The sequence below is a fragment of the Varanus komodoensis genome, unplaced genomic scaffold (genome assembly GCF_004798865.1).
Source record: "Varanus komodoensis strain SLA01 unplaced genomic scaffold, ASM479886v1 scaffold7_1, whole genome shotgun sequence".
Taxonomy (NCBI): domain Eukaryota; kingdom Metazoa; phylum Chordata; class Lepidosauria; order Squamata; family Varanidae; genus Varanus; species Varanus komodoensis.
The window spans coordinates 3208227-3225985 of NW_025336479.1; the positions used below are offsets into that span (position 1 = coordinate 3208227).

General features: G+C 43.7%; 1 protein-coding gene across 4 annotated transcripts in view; it reads right to left on the reverse strand.

Annotated features, from left to right (window-relative positions):
• The window catches only part of CYGB (cytoglobin), a 59476-nt gene extending 42719 nt beyond the window's left edge, over positions 1-16757 (reverse strand). For 3 of the 4 annotated variants that reach the window (XM_044454035.1, XM_044454034.1, XM_044454036.1), the window contains exon 1: positions 16336-16584. In XM_044454035.1, the coding sequence (XP_044309970.1) occupies positions 16336-16478 (143 nt within the window). In that variant the 5' untranslated portion in view covers positions 16479-16584. Of the gene's footprint in view, positions 1-16335 lie in introns of all 4 variants that reach the window. The other variant, XM_044454037.1, reaches the window with a different exon arrangement.
• Positions 16758-17759: the final 1002 nt, after the last annotated feature.

A 17759-nucleotide genomic window follows, 5' to 3' on the forward strand; every position in this document is an offset into this window, starting at 1 on the left:
TGACCAGCAAAAAAGGTCCAGTCTTGGATAGGATAAATGGTTGCTTCCTCCCTGCCTTCAGATTTTAAATGTTTCCTTGGCAATGCAGTGTTCAAGTTCATGTTACACTAGAATGGATGGAGAATTGGCCAGGTGTGGACAGAAGGATCCTTTCCATCCATGGGAGGCTTCTAATCTGGTGGAGGAATTCTCCTGGAAGAGGTAGCAATCTTAGTCAATTCTTCCCTCCCCCTGCGGACGGTCCCTATGCCCCCCTTCCAGATCTGCTCTGGAGGCCTGGGTGTTTCTCAGGAACAATGGAGGAGGCGATGGCAGGGAGGTGAAATCAACAAAGACTGTCTCCATTCCCTTTCCACCAGCAGGAGTGTTCTGAATGGAACTCTGCTCAGGGAAAAGCTCCTGTTCATAGAATAGAGGCTAGATCTTCTCTCTTCTATCATTTTCTGTCTTCTGTCTTCTATTATCTATCTTCTATCTTGTTATACTTTATATTTATTTTAACATAACAGAAGACAAGAGAATATAGTCAGAGTTAGGGATGTGTGAGGAATCCATTTGAGGTTTGGGAAGCCACTGGATTCTTTAGGTTCAGCTCCCTGGATCCTGGTCTGCTTTGCAGCATCCCTGAGACCCAGTTTGTGGCAAGGGTGCCATGTGCCCAGTGGGGCACATGCCAGGATTCAAGCACCGTACACTACGCAAGCAGTGTCCTTCTTCTATGCCACCTGCAGCAGCTGTTTGGACTGCTACACCTGATGCAGAAGAAGGTGGCCAGTTGAGCAACCTTCCTTTGCAGATTTCTTTTGTCTTAGCTCACTTTGCAAGACGACACTGAGCACGAGAGGAAGTCTGTGAAGACTAGAGGGATGGATTCCACCAGGGTTCACCCCGATCCTACATTTGAGCAGGACTGGGCAACTTGTGGCCCTCTAGATGTTGTTGGACAATACTTCCCATGAGTCCTGGCTAGCATAGCCAATGAGTTTTTCTAGATTAAGCAGCTAGTCCACTGAATCAACTTTTGGTTTTTATGAAGAACTGAGACCAGAACACTACATTATGAACATTTCTTGTCCATTACATGGCCTCTAGATGGCACTATGGTGTAGCAGGAAGCACAAAAACACAAAAGAGGATCACACTTTCTTTTGCTTTCTCAAGTAAACATCTCATTTTGCTCTTCTGAAATAACTTCCTGAAAGTGCTCTTTAGATAGAGAAGCAAAACTGGAGGGTTACAATGTTGTCTAAAGAACTCCTAAACTACACTTATTAGGGGTGATGAGCACATGATGATTGCTTTATACAGAAAAGCTAAATGTTAAGGGCTGTTGTGAGCTGTGTGGGTCTTGTCCAGTCTCTTCAAATCTGAGGGTACTTAGGAAGAAACAAATCCTGACACTGATGCAACTTGAGTTTTACTTGAGTTGACTCGATACCCCCACACTGCTATATATGTGCTACCCCCCCCCCACCATTCCTGGGAGACAAGCAAGGGAGGGTGGAAGAAGCTATCCCACTTGTTCAGCAAAACAGGTGCATAAACTTCCTTATCTATCTATCTATTTATTGATTTTTCGGGCCAGGTCGACTCATATTGTTTTATACTGTGTTTATTTATTTATTATTGTGAGCCGCCCCGAGGCTTCGGCGAATGGGGCGGCATAGAAGCCTTCTAAATAAATAAATAAATAAATAAATAAATAAATAAATAAATAAATAAATATCTCAAGGAGGAAGTGAGGCATTCACAGTGCCTGGTAACTGGTGCTCTCATATGTTCCCTGAGGCCCTACAGGTTTCTCACTGCGATTAAGCCAAGCACCCATGTGTGGCTACACTTATGGCTATGCTGGAAACCTGGAACAATGTAGCATTAACTCCTTGTCCATTCAGTACAGCAGCCCAGCAACATCTGGAGGGCTTCCAGCTGCCCTCTCCTGAGTAGAACCTCCAGGGAAGTGCTATGATTGCAGAAGGGTGGTAAAGTACCACCACTTTAGATTGAAGTTTTTCAAGATATCGTGCCTCTCCAGAATAGTCTGTGCGAAACAGGAGGTTTAAAAGTACTGCCCCCTTGTTCATAAAGGATATAAATGTCATTCAAATAAATATGTTAATTAGAATGTTTGCCCGTGGTTGCATTCCCCACAGATGTGACTCAGTGTTCCCTTAGCTTGGTCCCCTCTTCAACCCAATGATGGTCATTCATTGTTTATATGGTGTAGTTTACTGGAATAAGGAGCAATCATGCTCTCTCTCTAAGTTTAAGCACTGCTATTGGCCTGTGGGCTGACAGAGTTTGTAAAGTTGGCTAGACCACATCCTTTCCCCACTTGCTCCCAGAATTGCCACTCTGGCCTCTGCCTCCTGAGCTTCCTCAGCCCCTGCGTATCGTCGTGCATCTCTGACGTGGCAGAGGTGCAGTTGCTTTTCTCCTAGCCTGTGTGCCTGTGGTGTTCATCCCGCCTGCGTGATAAAGATGAACCAGAGTGGTCGCACCCTAATGGCCAAAGAAGCTTTGAAGGACAGATCAAGGAGGCACAGCATCAGTCTGGAAAGCCAGTCTGAGCTGGGAGCGGTTTGACATTCCTGTGGACAGAATGTGGGACTAGGAGTGGGGGGAGGTGGGCCCAGATCCCCACTCAGCTGCAGAGCTTCCCAGGAGACAGTCGGCAGGGCAGTGTAACCTCCAATAGGGAACACATACTCAAGGCTTTCTAATTGCTTGGAGGGCAGGCTGTATTTTCTGATTCCTATCCCTGACCAAAGTTTTGTCTTTATTTCTGCCTTTTGGGGACATTATATTCAGCAGTGGTTAGTGTGGTTTGCCAGCAGTGTGGTTTTTCAGCATCCCATTTGCTCCACAAGGTCTCTAAACATTAAATCTCCGAGTGGATGGATTTTATCTCTAGTACACATGTAGGAAAATGCATGCAGATGAAAAGGAAGATATCCTGCAGGGCATAGATGGCTGTTTTGCAAACTGCACCTACTGAGTATATTTTCTACTGCTGAGCACTGCTATATTTTTCCAGTATGTCTTTGCCAAAGTAACAATAAATGAAGCTCTTGGCTTTTAAATCAATAGGGGAGTGATTACTGCAGAATAATTGGATATGGCATCTACCGCATGTAAACAGCCTTGAAGAACATGTAAGTGCGGCAGTGGTGCCATCAGAACAGGGCTCTGAAGCTGAGGTCTGGGGCTCACTCAGCCGAATAAGCAGGGGGGCTCCCACACATAGTAGGGGTGACCTAGTGCATTTTGGAAAAAGGGAAGTAAATATACATGGGTTGGGTTCAAATAGCACAATCACCCACACTCAAGGGTGGAGTGTGGGTCATTGCTGAAATCTGGTTTATTACATTATCTGAACTCAGCCAAGATTAAAGCATGGATAAAACCCACAGTTCACAACCGAACAAACCATAGGTTCTGTTCCTGGGTTGTTCATGGTTAACAAGCTGTGCTTGGTTAGCATAGCCATGGGTTCAGACAACATGGTAACACACATTTCAACACTCATCCATGGTTCAATGACAACCCATAATGATAATGCCTTCATTGCCATCTAAAAGTGGTAGGATGGGGCATGAGACCATTAAATTGAGAATCTAAAATTTTATATCAGCTCTATTGAATGGAGAGTGGGTTTGGCTTGGAATAATAATAGTGGTGTTCCAAGTGCGTCTGTATTTTTATCTCCAAAATGGTGGAAAATACGATAGGATTGTTGTGGGGATAAACAAGGAACACATAAGACACCCTGTTTTTCTTGGAGGAAGGGCAGAATAAAAATTTGGTTTTGGGATGTGATACAAGGGGTGCCAGTAGAGAGGATGGGCTACCAGGCACCCCATATTCTAAGAAAATATGCTTGACTCTAGGTCTTGACCTCTTCATAGCATGCAAAAGCAAGCAGCTCTTTAAAAGTAAGCAGACATAAACACTGTGGAAAGAAGATAGATTTGCTATTTCCTCACTAACCTGAGGTTTTTTATCTTTGGAAAAGGCAAGTGAAAATGCTCTTTTTTTAGTGAGTTGCAGATTAGGGGCGGCCTTGACAGAGAACCTGATTTTAGCAGATTGTAGACAGAATCACATCTTGTCAAGATTCCTTTACAATTGTTTGCTATGAAACTATGATAAGTCATGAATTGGGACATGAGCTAGCTGCCTGTGAAAGTTTAGGTCTTCTATATCCACGGAATTAAATGATCAACTCCCTTGCGTGAAGATTAGGAGCACCCAGTGCAAGCTGGCATTCCACCTGTGCCTTCATAGGAGCTACTTCTATGTGGGCAAGTGTCCCACAGGACATCCTCTTCAAAGTCTCACCCTCCCCGGTCCCATCAGTTCATGATTTAGGGGCACCCTAACATAGGGCCTCACTACAGGAGATATGACCCAGTTTCCACTGCTACTACAGAAGGATCAGAGCATCCTTCATGCAATGTTTTCCTCTCTACCTTTCTAGGTTTGTATGTGTCGCATTATGGCAGCACTGTGGTATAGAAAAGAAATGCAAAAATGCACTAGGCTTCTGTAGCCAACGGTGGTGCTCTCTAGGAAAATACCAGACTTTCCATGTTCAAAAAATCTCATGAAAATGGCTGGAAAAATCAGTAGAGGCTCTGGGAGGATGACTACTTTGTATAAGGACCCTGCAAATTTCTGTGAATGAGGGATCATGAAAGTTTTGGATACACACACATACATACATTTAGTTGAGTTTTGTATATAATATTATACATACTATAATAATAATAATAATAGCAACAACAATAATAATAAAAATAATTTTCACTTCTGCACTACCCCACAACCATAGCTCTCTGAGCAGTTTACAGCAATCCATAAAACAGACAATCAAATACAATAAAAACGTCATAAAATCAGAAAAACATGAAGAAGTTTCAAACAGCCAAACCAAACAATAACAAAAAATGTCTCTGTAAAACACCTGGGATGGGTGTCAAGCCCCTGTGTATCCAAGAAGTCATTAAAGACCTTGGTATAAACCTCGCATTGAAAAGATGGCAAATTTGGCACCAGGCAGGCCACAGTGGGGAGGTTGTTCCAGACCCAGGGGGCCACCACAGAGAAAGCCCTCCCCCTTGTTCCCACCCTCCATGCTTCCCTTGGAGGTGCTACTCAGAGGTTGAGTGTAGTGTCCGAGTAGTTCACGGTTAGGAGAGATGCCCTGACAAATATTGCAGTCCCAATCTGTGTAAGGCTTTAAAGGTCAAAGTCAACACCTTGAATTGTGCCCAGGAGCATGCAGACAACCCAGGCAAGAGGCCACAACTGAGCTTATGTGTTCAGGCCTACAGGCCTTGGTTATTAATCTGGCTGCCATGTTCTGCACAAGCTGCAGTTTCTGAACCATCTTCAAAGGCACCCCACATAGAATGCATTGCAGCAATCTAATTTAGAGGTTACCAGAGTGTAGATTACAGAAGCCAAGCCATCCCTGTGTAGTGCAGCCCATAAATTGGAACATTATCCTCATTTTAAAGTGAAGTCATGGGAGCTGAAAAAGAGTGACTTGATCCACAGACTCCACAGCTGATGTAGGATTTGAACCCAGCACTCAGCGCAGTATTCTCTCTGCTGCTTCTCTTGTGGTACTTTTGGCACTTTTAAATGCAGGTGATCCAGACAGTGAACGCAAATTTGTCCCAAATTTGTAGTAGCTCATTTATTTACATAAGAATACAACAGAAAGCTGAGTACATTACTGACAGCTTTTGCTCTTGATATGCCTCCCAACACCCTCTCCATTTGACCTAATTCTCCAGGATGGGAGCCATTATCAAGCTGTGAAAGATGCGGGCAGGAGACAGCCAGGTGAAAGCTGCTGCCACAAGGACACTTAGCTTCAAACCACAGACCTCCTGCTTCATGCGTTCACCCAAATTTGCAAGAGTAGCTCCAAAGTACTACTTGAGGAATGGGGTGAGGAAGGGATCTGGGAAGTATTTCCCAGCCAAGATTTCTTTCTTTTCTCTCTCTCTCTCTTCTTCTAACTCTCTTCCTGTCCACCACGGCATCCTTCTTGTTGGTCCTTTCTTGTTATTTGGGCAGTATGGAAGAAGTGCTTACTCCACTCTCAGCTATTTGGAAGGATGGTAAGATACACAGACATGTAATGGAGAGGTGCATAATGAACACTGGGCCCTAAACCCGGGCAGAGCCCAGCACCCTGTTTCCAACAGTGGCTAGCCAGAGGCCTCTGGAGAGCCACAGAGCAGCACAGAATCACAGAATAGCAGGGTCAGAGGGCCAAGAAGGCCATCAAGTCCAGCCCCCTGCTAATGCAGGATGCCAGTTGCTCTGTCCCACTCAGCGTCTCAAGGGAATGCCTGCTCTCTCCAGTATACGTCCCCAGCAAATTTGATTCAGGGGCATGCTAAGTCTAAACATGGAGGCTTCTTTTAGCTGTCCCCCATTAAGCCATTTCATTAAGTCTCACTGCATAGTCCATTTCAGGTCTGCAGGGGGTCAGCTGGAATGGCCAGAGGTGGATGTATAGTTTAGTTCAAGTCAAAAGGAAGGATCAAGTATGCAATCATGTGTTTGCTTACCCAGAAAAAACTCCTGGCATTCCCCAGGTTTGCACCCTAAAGCAATAAAAGAAAGTCAGAGGATCCGGAGATGGGTGCATAATCAAAATGATTACATTCCAAAAGTCAGCAGTACAGGGGACTAAGGCAAATCCAAAAGGTTGCTTAAACTGGACATTCCTTTGCAGAAGCTCTGCTGATTCCTCCTCAACAAGGCTTGTTCTTCCATGTGTTTAATTATTCTGACTTAAATAATGCTTTCTACCAATTTTCTTGGGACATTCCTGTAATTCCCTGCATCTATGAGCAAGTATATTTCTGGTTGCTGTGATATAATAAAAAGTAACTCTAACACATGTTCTTATTCATATTGTGATTTAGTACTAAATATGTAAGTGTTGGAGTTTAAATGTTCCTGGATTACCTTAAACGAGATGAACAGATATACATGGGACCCCCATATGTGCAGCGATAGGTTTCAAGACCTCCAGAGGATGCCTGAAACTGCTGATAATAGCAAACACTATACATTTCTTTTTTTCACAATTTCACAGATAGAAGATTCATTCTTATCATACATCCTAGCAACTTCAACATATGCTTTTATTCCCTTTCCCTATTAAATTGATAATTTTCAGTTAGAGGAAGCACTTTATGACTCCTCTTTGGCACTTTACAACTTCTCTTTCAGACCAAGGTCATAGAATCCTAGAAGAGCAGAGTTGGAAGGGACCATGAAGGCCATCAGGTTCAACCCCCTGCTGTTGCAGGACACCACGTTACATCCCACTCAGGTCAACCGTGGTTAAGTGGAAACGTAACTGAACGGGGGAGGGGGGCCCTGTTCTACTTCTGATGTACTTCAGACATACCAGCTTTCCTTGCACCTGGTCATGCTGATTAGGGCAACACTCAAGCTGTGCAGCACAGGCAGAATGGAAGCCATTGGCATGAATGGCAGAGTGAGTGCAACGCTTCATTTGCCTTTAGTGATAGCAGGTTTTTCTACACAAGGCTGCTAAATGCTGCAGCAACTTTCACAGAACTGAGATCCATGTCCTATGCAGTGAGCTTTTCCTTTTCCTGCAGCTGCCACTCTTTCCAGCAGACCCTGTGACAGCTGCATACCAGGACGGTGGAAACTACAGTGCCAAAGTCAGATGACCACTAAAACTACGGTGAAGCTTGGAAATAGAACAAGTGTAAAAATACAAGAAGCTGGTTCCTAAAACCAAACACAGCATGCTGAAATACCATGAGAGAGCTCAGACAATGCAACAGACCATCCATCACAAGAAACCTCTGTGCTTCCTTGTGTCATGTGTGTTTAAGCGTGCTGAAGAAACGGCAACTTCAGGGAACAATGACTGTGAACAAGCGTGAAGAAATGGGTGGAGGTGTGGAAGGAAGTGCAGGAGTTTTGGGAGAACTGGCAACAAAAGGTTGATATAGCATTCGTTGATTGAGCAACCAAGGATAAAAGGTTCTGTGTATGCAAATTTTGAAATCGTTTAAACATCTCTTAACTTGTACTGGTGTTAACGCCCATGGAGTCAAAACATGCAATACTGCTGCTTGGCGATGACTGTTCTTGTGCATTTTGGAAAACATGGATAAACATTTCTTCTATTTCTCGCTTCCCTGTGGAGACTACTGGCAGTGTGCACACCTGCACTGGCTTTTACTCGTAGCCCAAGGTGTTTTGGGTGTGCGAGCAAGGAGAGAAAATGTTACACAAATGCCAAAAATATGCCTCTGTTTCTATTCTCCCATATATACCATGGAGGACAATTATTTTGGCCACTCCTTAACTGAGGAGAATAAGCTCACGGTTGGCCTCTTACTTACAGGTAAAAATGATACATTTTCTGGGAGGATTTGTAAAATTTCACTGTAAAAGTGGGATGATTTTTAATTGGGATACAGAGAGCAATTTAATAAATGTTTTAGGAATTATAGAGGCTTTTATACTGACCTTTTGAATGCTATACATTAGCGTTTTCCTTCCATGTATATAATTTGTTCTACGTTTCCACTGGCCAAAAGGACAGAACAATAATTTGTCATTTGAGATTATTACATGTGCTGGGAGTTATCAGCTTTTTCCCCTCCCTAACATGGATAGAATTGCACACTTCATTATAATGTGATGTTATTTTAATCTTTTGTAACAAAACATATTTAAATTATATAGAAGAATGAGAGTGCCATTACATTATCAAACCTGTTACAACACACTAGAAAACAGATTCCCTACATTTCTTACAGACTGGCAGGCTCATTCTTATTTCTGAAATTAATCCCATGAATTCAGGCTGCTAAGGAAGACCAGGAGTCAAACATGTTCAGTGAGTACTGGGACTGCCAGGGTAAGGTCCTTGTTTAATGCTTCTGGAGTGTTAGTGACAAGCAGTCTGTGATGAACAAGAGCATTTTCCAAAGACATTGAAGAATCAGTTGTTACTTCATTCAGGCCGAAATGCAGTTAGTTTTACTCCCCAGGAGGCATGATAAGGCAGTAGGGCTGCTGAGGGTCTAATACAGTTTACGTATAGTGCCTGTGGTTACATGTGCACAGTACATTTTGTACCCTCAAGTGCAGCCACTTCAGGCTGCCACTCCTGCTAAGGACGATGGGTCCAAAGTCTTGCCAGCCCAATTCAAAGACTAACTGCTGCCTCCTCCTATTTTTGCTCACTCCCTGTCCTTACCATATGGCAAAAATTCATGCTCTTCCTGACATTGTGCATGCTTCATTGCATGTTCAAGCTGTGTGTGAACCAGTGTTCAGACGTCTTGGGTTGGGAAGCCATCTGAAGACTTGGGCCATTTTCTGTTCTGGAACTGTGTTGAATGAATTCACAAAATAAAAATGCACACAGGATGAAGTAGACTCAAGAAAGTCTTCTTATGGTTGATTAAAATGGCTGACCTCAGCTGCAACACCCACCTATCCTCTACTTCCCTGGAATGTTGTTCCTCGGAGTTTGTTATGGCTGAGCTTTATTCTGAAACAGATATGTTTGGAGCTGGGCTGTCAGTCTCTGAAAGCTGAGAAGAAACATCAATTTTAGCTAGGTTTTATTATTTAATGCACCTTTCAGTGTCAAAACTCCATTACAGTTTTACCTCATTTTCTCCTTACAACAACACTGTGAGGTAAATTTGGCTGAAATTGTCCACATTCCACATTAAATGTTGTGGCTAAATGGGAATTTTGACTAAACATTTGAACTTTTACCCACTCAGTAAGGTTGTCTTTCAACCTTTCACAACCACAAAATACGTTCTGAGTACTTTACTTTCCTTGCTATTGGTTTCTGCTTAGGGCTGAGGTTGCCCTATCGTTAGAAAGAGCGAGGAAATCTCCTCAGTCTATAATGACATGCAGGGCTGCAATTTGTTCATTATCAATGTGTTGTATCGCCAAGCAGGGCACACGTGCTTCTCAGGTGTTCTGCCTAAGCGTATCAACATTATTTGGATACTCTACACCTTGGCTTCAGGTGGTGGGACCCCATTTGCTTCTCCACTTTAGGGAACAAGATGGGACAGGCTTGGGCTAGGACCATAATCCAGAAACAGTGTTGCTACTGCCTTTAGGAATTAGTCTCATCCTGGACCAGGGGGAGAAATTAATTAAATAGAGAAATCTAAACTAAGCCCAGCTTATATCCTGACACCAGTTTTGTCCTTTTCTTCTCCGTAAAGGTGCAATCCCATGCAAGTTAAGAAAGAAAAAGGCCAACACTCCCAGCGTGCCACTAAATGATGTTTAGACACAGTGAGCAAAGTCACAAACAGCACCTGACAACAGTTTTATCATTTATAGGAGGCTGTGGAACCCTGCCTTGAAATTAATTTGGGCATGGCTTGAGTACTGCAAGAAACATGCCAGACTGTGACGCTTCTGTCTACCAGCTCCATTACTCATTCTTGATTTACTCTGCTATCAGTTCTTTCCTCCCCTGACATCCTCAGATAAATATTGTCAGAAACTGCAGCCATTGTGCACATGAACTGGATTAATTGATTAATTCATTGCCAGGTCTATTGACACATGGCTATCAGTAGAGATGTTGTAAATCTAATGGTCATTGTGTTGGCTTGGCAGACAGGCTCAATCAGGGTGGAACACTGTGATTATCTGCCAAGTTCTACTTCCAATGCAGATCTTGTGCTGCTGGAGTGGGCAATTATGCCGAACTATTCTTATGCCCATCTCTATCAAATTTGCTTTCTTTTGGAGGATGGGGTGGAGGAAATTGGGCTGTTGGATGCCCAAACTCTGGTGGCAGCTAAGCTGGAGCAAGTGGGAGAAAATCCAAGCTGAATGTGCATTGGAGTGAAGCTGTCTGTCAACGCTGCACTCCTCCCAATGAGTTGTTCACAGACACAGCAGGCAACTGAAACTGGCCACTGTAGGAGTAAAGCTTGATATGTCTGACAGACAAAATGATAATTCTCCGAGTCTGTGAGTGGCACTTTACAGAACAACCTGAGCACATGTGTGGGTCCAACTCTATAAATTACGCATGCACTCATGCTTCAAGGTGAGGCAGCAAAATGGAATGGAAATTGTGACACAACCAGCAAGTTGGTACATATATTTGCTTGTATGGGGTGTTTCTGAAGTGAGAGGCTCTAATATTAACTATGTGAAGGCACTATTCTGCACGGCTATTCTGTCTTTTCTTCCTTAAAGCATTTTCTGCAGTTAGAAAAAAGGTGGAAGAAGCAGTGGGGAAACAGAGGACTGCAAATGGATAATGATGGAGTCTGGACCTCTTCTAAAATTCTGTGGATGAGGCAGGGCCATTGCCCATGAAACAGCCCATCGAGAAAAACCCAGCAAGTATCAATACACATGCATAAGCATAAAAGGGACTGCAGGTGGCACAGTGGTTTAATCCGCTGCGCTGCTGGGCTGGTTGATCAAAAGGTCACCAGTTCGAATCTGCACAATGGGGGTGAGTTCCCGCTCCGGCCCAGGTCTGGACTTCACGTCAAGGGGAAACCTTTACCTTTAAGCATAAAAACTTTTCAAGGGGCAAGAGGAATTGCTTTCACATATACAGAAGTAATCTAGAAAAGCAGTGCTCTTTGAGATACTAAGTTTACTCTAGCTAATGGGAAGCACAACCAAGCAGGAAGCTCTGTGTGAAAATAAAAGGGCACACTCCCTTCGTGTCCCATTCCACCACTTCTGCGCAAGAGCCTTAAAGTGAATTGAAGGACTACCCCGCACGGGGCAGCTGCCTTATTTCCTCTCTCTGTTTGCTGCACATGGCAAACAAGTCACCTGACCTCTCTACTATGAGCAGACTCTTCAGCCTGGCAGCACCCCCATCCATAAACATCATTGCTCATCGCAAACGGCACCCAGTTTGCTTGCTTGCTCATTTGTTGCAGTCCATCATCCACAAGTCTGTGCTGGGTTCCTCCTGTCACTCTGAAAAGGAGTGCTGACCATCGCTACAAGCTGCCGTTGATTCTAGGTCAGTGCAGACCAGCTGCTTAATTGGAATCTGGGAATCCAGAATCTCGGAATTTGGAACTGGAGTCACTGGGTTTGCCCAACTTTGCAGTGCTACCCCTAGTTTAGCATGATGGCATTCTGTATTTGTATTAGCCACGCGGGGAACCGTTGTGTGAGTTAAAAGGTTGTCTCATGTGAGGTTCTTCATATTGTGGAATAGCCCTGTGTGTAAGAAATAGCCTATATTTATTCCTATTTTCCTGTTCTCCGGTTGCATTTGGTTTTTCATAATAAGGGGTACCTGATATTTGTTTGTTTGTTAATTTTATTTATATCTTTGCCTTCTTTCCTGCAAGGAATCCAAAGCATCTTACATAATCTTCTCCATTTTGTCCTTACAACACTCAAACGTGATAGGTTAGACTCATAAACAGTGACTAGTCCAAAGTCACTCTGGGAGATACATGGCCAAGTTGGGACAAGAACCCTGATTTCACCAGTCCCAGTCCCACGGATGAACCTCTATGCCACACTGGGAGGGTAGACTGTTACAGTCTGTACTTTTCTGACACAGATGAGCAGTTACATAGAATCATAAAATCGTAGAATAGTAGAGTTGGAAGGGGCCAGATGGCCATCAGGTCCAACCCCCCTGCTATTGCAGGACACCAATTTACACCAACCCATCCAGGCACCTTCTGAATGTCTCCAGCGAGGGAGAGCCCACAACTTCCACAGGTAATAGGTTCCATTGTCTGACAGTGAGGAAATTCTTCCTGATGTCTAATCCAAATCTGCTTTCTTTTAGCTTAAGTCTGTTATTCTGTGTCCTGCACTCTGGAATGGATGAGAAGCGATCTTGCCCTTCCTCTTTGTGACAGCCTTTCAGGCACTTGTAGAGTGCTATCGCATTTCTCCTCAGTCTTCTCTTCCTAAGCCTGAGCATGGCCAGTTTTCTCAATCTTTCCTCATAGGGCTTTGCCTCCAGTTCCTGAGTCATCCTTGTTGCCCTTCTCTGTTCCCTTTTTAGCTGTTCTGAATCTTTTTACAACTTAGGTGCCCAGAACTAGACACAGTACTCCAGGTGAGGCCTGACCAGTATGAGTCAAGTGAAACTAGTATTTCATGTGTTATGGAAGTGAAGCTTCTGTTAATGCAGCCCAAAATAGTGTTTGCCCTTTTTGCAGCTGCATCACATTGTTGGCTCATGTTTAGCTCGTGATCTACAGCAACCCCAAGATCTTTCTCATTTGCAGTATTGCTCCCCATAATCAAACAGCACTTCTCTTCACTAAAAACTGAACAGTGTTGTTATTGTGTGTGCACATGCATGTGTGTGTCTCAAAATGAAAATAAGGTGAGAAAGCAATCTATATTTTATCGGCAATCTTGTTGATTTGCATAATTGCAGACAAGCCTATGCTTCCTAGTCTACTTTGCTCTAGGACCTGGGTGTGTCCAGGTGTTCTAAGATATTTGCATACAACTTCCAGCTTTTCTCTGTCTACCTTTTGTCCTGCACCTTAATTGGAGCTGAAGGGAATTGGTAGATTTACATTTCCCGGTTGAGTGAAACAAATGCAAAGCCCAACTGAAATCTGGGCACTGTAAGTCATATCATTCACTTTCCTAATTTCTGTCTCCCCTTACTCACCAGGATGCATGAAATCAGAATGGTCATAGTGGCCAAAAGATCTTAGCAGATCATATGTTCTGACTGGCTGCCCTAGAACCAGTGCAGAGTAGTGGTTAAGAGTGCTGGACTGGGACTCTGGAGATCTGAGTCCCCACTCAGGCTCCAGTGGAGCTCACTGGAGGACTTTGAGCTAGTCACAGGCTCTCAGTCCAACCTACCTTGCTGGGTGGTTGTTGTGAGGATAAGATTGAGAGGAGGAGGAGAATTATGTAAGCTGCCTTAAGTTCCTTGAAAGATATACATATAATGGCTAGTGATAATAGAACAGCATTTCTAAAACCTGGAAAAACCCAGCAGATTTCCTTCCAGTTACAAATGCATTATGTTGTGAGAATTTAGGAGAGTTCTTTTTCAAGAACTCAGAAAAGCTGCTGGAATGTGAGTTCTGACTGACATGTTTTGGATTCTGTCTGTCTGTCTATGGTTTTACCCTATCCTCCTACCAAAAATAAAAAGGGGAAAGGAAAGGAAAGGAAAGGAAAGGAAAGGAAAGGAAAGGAGTGCTAAAGTTGAAGTTGGAAGGTCATATTGGGTTAAATGTACCTAAACTTGCCTTGGTTGGTGATTAGTATTCCAAACATTAGCAGCACCATGGAGCTTTCATAGCTAAAGAACCTTAATTAAGCATCATGGAAGTATGAAATTCTGATGTAAAGGACAGTCCTTTAAGGTAAGAGATGTGCCTTAACATAAGGAGCATTTGGGGTTTCTAATGCATGCTCTCCAAATTTTACACAAACTAAAGATCTGTAGGAAATCCAAGTCTTGCCAGGTTTTTTTCCTCCAAATGGGGTCTGCTTCCAACTATAGGTAGCAATTTCAGCTGCAGTCCTGTCTTTTATCCCATTTGGTCAATTGGATTTCCACAGTTTAACTCTCTATAAGCTTGCAGAGCTGAAGCCTTTTAGGGAAGGACCAGCATAACAACATCTAGTACAATTTCTCATGGAAAAAATGATGGGAAAGTTGAAAAAAGCAGGGAAGCTCAAAAGGAACCAAGGGTACACATCTTAAGTTTTGCTGCCACATTTGTAATGGCACTGAAGTTAAGTCAGATATTTCTGAATTTTGAGGAAACTCTTTGTTTATCAAAACCCTGATAAGTCCCTGAGCTCCTTCCTTAAATCACTACAACAAACGGACATAACATTTCAAGCAGCTCAAAATACAGTTTGCAGAGAGAAGCAGCTGCCTCTAGATAAAAATTTACTTATTTCCTCAGGGACAAATTACACATAGTATATTATTCTGTAGATTTCTAACTAGATTTTGCAACATTTCCCCCTCCTAAAATGGGGCAGAAACACAGGGCAGGGTGTTACCCTTCCCCTACCCCTGTACCATTTCTCCAATCAACACCCCCACAAACCTGTTCTTCACTCCATTGAAAGAAAAGAGACAGGTGCCGTCATGTTTCGAAATGGAGCATTCAAAGTCCAACGGACTTTAAACAGCCACAGTAGCTTGTTGCTCTTCCCTCCTGTCGTTGGCTCTCATTTCAGGCCTGTTCTCACCTGCACTGATCTTTTCTACCAGCAAGAAGGGGGCCAGTTTGTGCCATGCCCAAGAGAGTCTTCGGGAGTTTCAGAAACAAAACAAGGTCAGGTACTGAGATAACCCCATGGGAGCATTCTAGCAAGGAGGAGGCCACAAGGCACAATAAAGGGGTGAGGAGCAGAGGCTGACCCACATCATTGCTCCAACTAGTCCAGTAGTGTGGACATCTCTCTCGTGGGGTACAGGTGGGCTCTTTCCCAACTCAAGCTGGAGATGCTGGGGATCTGACCGTGGACCGTCTGCGTGCCCCTGAACTACCGCCTCTCCCTTGAGTCGGGCTCCCAGGGTTATAATCGTCCAGAGATGCTTGCATGGCTTTAATGGCTGAGAATCACACTCAACTGAGACAAATCCCTGCCTGTTTTAAACTAAGGGTCTCCACGTCTTTCCTGTTCCGCCCGGCTGGCCACATATAAACAGACGGATTGTTTCACCTGCCTGTTTGAGGGATTGCTGTGACATTCGTCATCCATTATTGTGTGGCCATTTCCCAGTGACATTTCCAGCGCAGACTAAGCCCTTTGCCTCCTGTGTTCATTTACCTGTCAGTGTTTGCCTCACGCCATCCCCCCACCCGGCTCACAGTCTTCATGCCAGCCCCAGGAGACAACTTCAGCATTATCTTTCGTACTGGCATTGCAACCCAGCTGATGAGCAGATGGTACCGACAAGCTTCGGCAGCCCTGTTTGGGATTTATCTTGGCTCATAAGTTGTGTTATTTTGCCCAGGAATCTGGTGTGTGTGCATGTGTGTATTTCTATGAGCAAAGAGCTAAGTTGGAACCAGTGAGCAGAATGCCATAGAACAATCACTTCTAACCCCCACTTCGTACACACAGAATAAGATGACCTTTCTGGCTGAGACATTATTGATCCTTGTAAGCTACAGTATCAGAGGCATGCCACCTCGATTTCCTTCTCTAACATTCCGAAATCAACATGCAGTATAATCATGCCTCAGCAGAGCCAAAGCTGCTACTCAGCCCTCAATGCTACTTTTAAATTTTTGGCTTCCTGTGTGCCATTTTAAATACCTGATCAGTATGGAGACCCCAACGTCCTCGCAGTTCGCGTACACTCTGTTCCATGTCTCCTGAATCACCTTTTTCTCTGCGTCTGACATCTCTTCGCTTCTTTCCCATCTCTCAATCTCCATTTCTCCTTGGACTTTCTCCATGAAAAACAGCCAGCAAAATCTTCCAGGGAAGCCAGGAGAGGAAAAGATTTGTGAGTCTCTCTCTCTTTCTCTCTGTGTGTGTGCACGCGTGTGTGTGTGTGTGTGTGTGTGTGTATGTATGTATGTATATATGTATGTACCGTGTATCTCTCTTTCTCTCAAGCAAAAAGAGATAAGGTGTTCAGCTTGGTGGTGATGGTATGGCTGATACTGCTTCTGCCTTCTTCTCCGTGTTATTTGTGTCTGTCTATACAGATAGAAAGTGCTATGTACTAGAGATAATCAGAGAGAGAAATTGTGTGTGATCAGATTTCTGATCGTCCAGTGCAGCCCATTGTTGTGGTTCAGCATGTGTGAGTGTATGACTCTGAAGGGAAACTGACAAAAAGTAAAATATTCAAAGGCATTGCAAGACCAGCCTCTTTACCAATGTGTGAACGTGAGCTCACTTTTCTCTCCCCTCCCCTCCCTTCCTCCCTCTTCTCCTCCTCCTCCTTCTCTCTCTGTGTGTATATAAGAGAGCGGGGGGGGGGTGGATTAAATAGAGGTGCTCTTGAGTGTCAAAAGCTTCTGCTTTGAGTATTTTACGCCTTGAGATCTCTCTCTTTTTCACCGTTTGTAAATAGCTCAGGGAAAATGTAGCAGCTGAAGTGAACAGTTAAACTTATCCCAACAGCTGGCTTAGCTGAGATTGAGCTTTTTTCTTACGCCTTCTCGCCCCCCGCCCCCCAATCTCCCCTGTTAGGAAATTGTTTTTATCCACAGCAGCAAAAAACCTTGCCACTCCGTGTTCTTTTTTTGAGGGGGATGACTGGGAGCAGAGGAAGGGACCTATTGAATAAATGTTTATCTTCTACACGATCTGAATTATATCCTGCTTTCAAGGGAATGTTTCTAATTATAAAAGATTTTTCCTGCCTTTGTCTTATCTTTGAATCAGATATCAGAATAATAATAATTGGTTTTAAAGCACTTGTGAAGGAGACACTGTGTGTTAACTCAGGGACTTTTCATTTTATTTTAGACTGGAGATAGCACATTTTTTCAGGCAAAGATGGAAGAGTGCATTAGAAGCAAAGCAAAATGTTTCTGGTACATTGGAGGGAATGCTTTGTTGATTTTTGGGCTGGTTCAGTTTTTCTGTATGACATTTTGACTCTCTTTGCAGGTGTGCAGGTAAAGCATTAAAGAAGAAATGGGTGGGGGAACAGAGATAGGTGGGATGCGTGTAAACAATATGCATGTGATTCACCCTATAGATGAATATAAACATTCATGCAG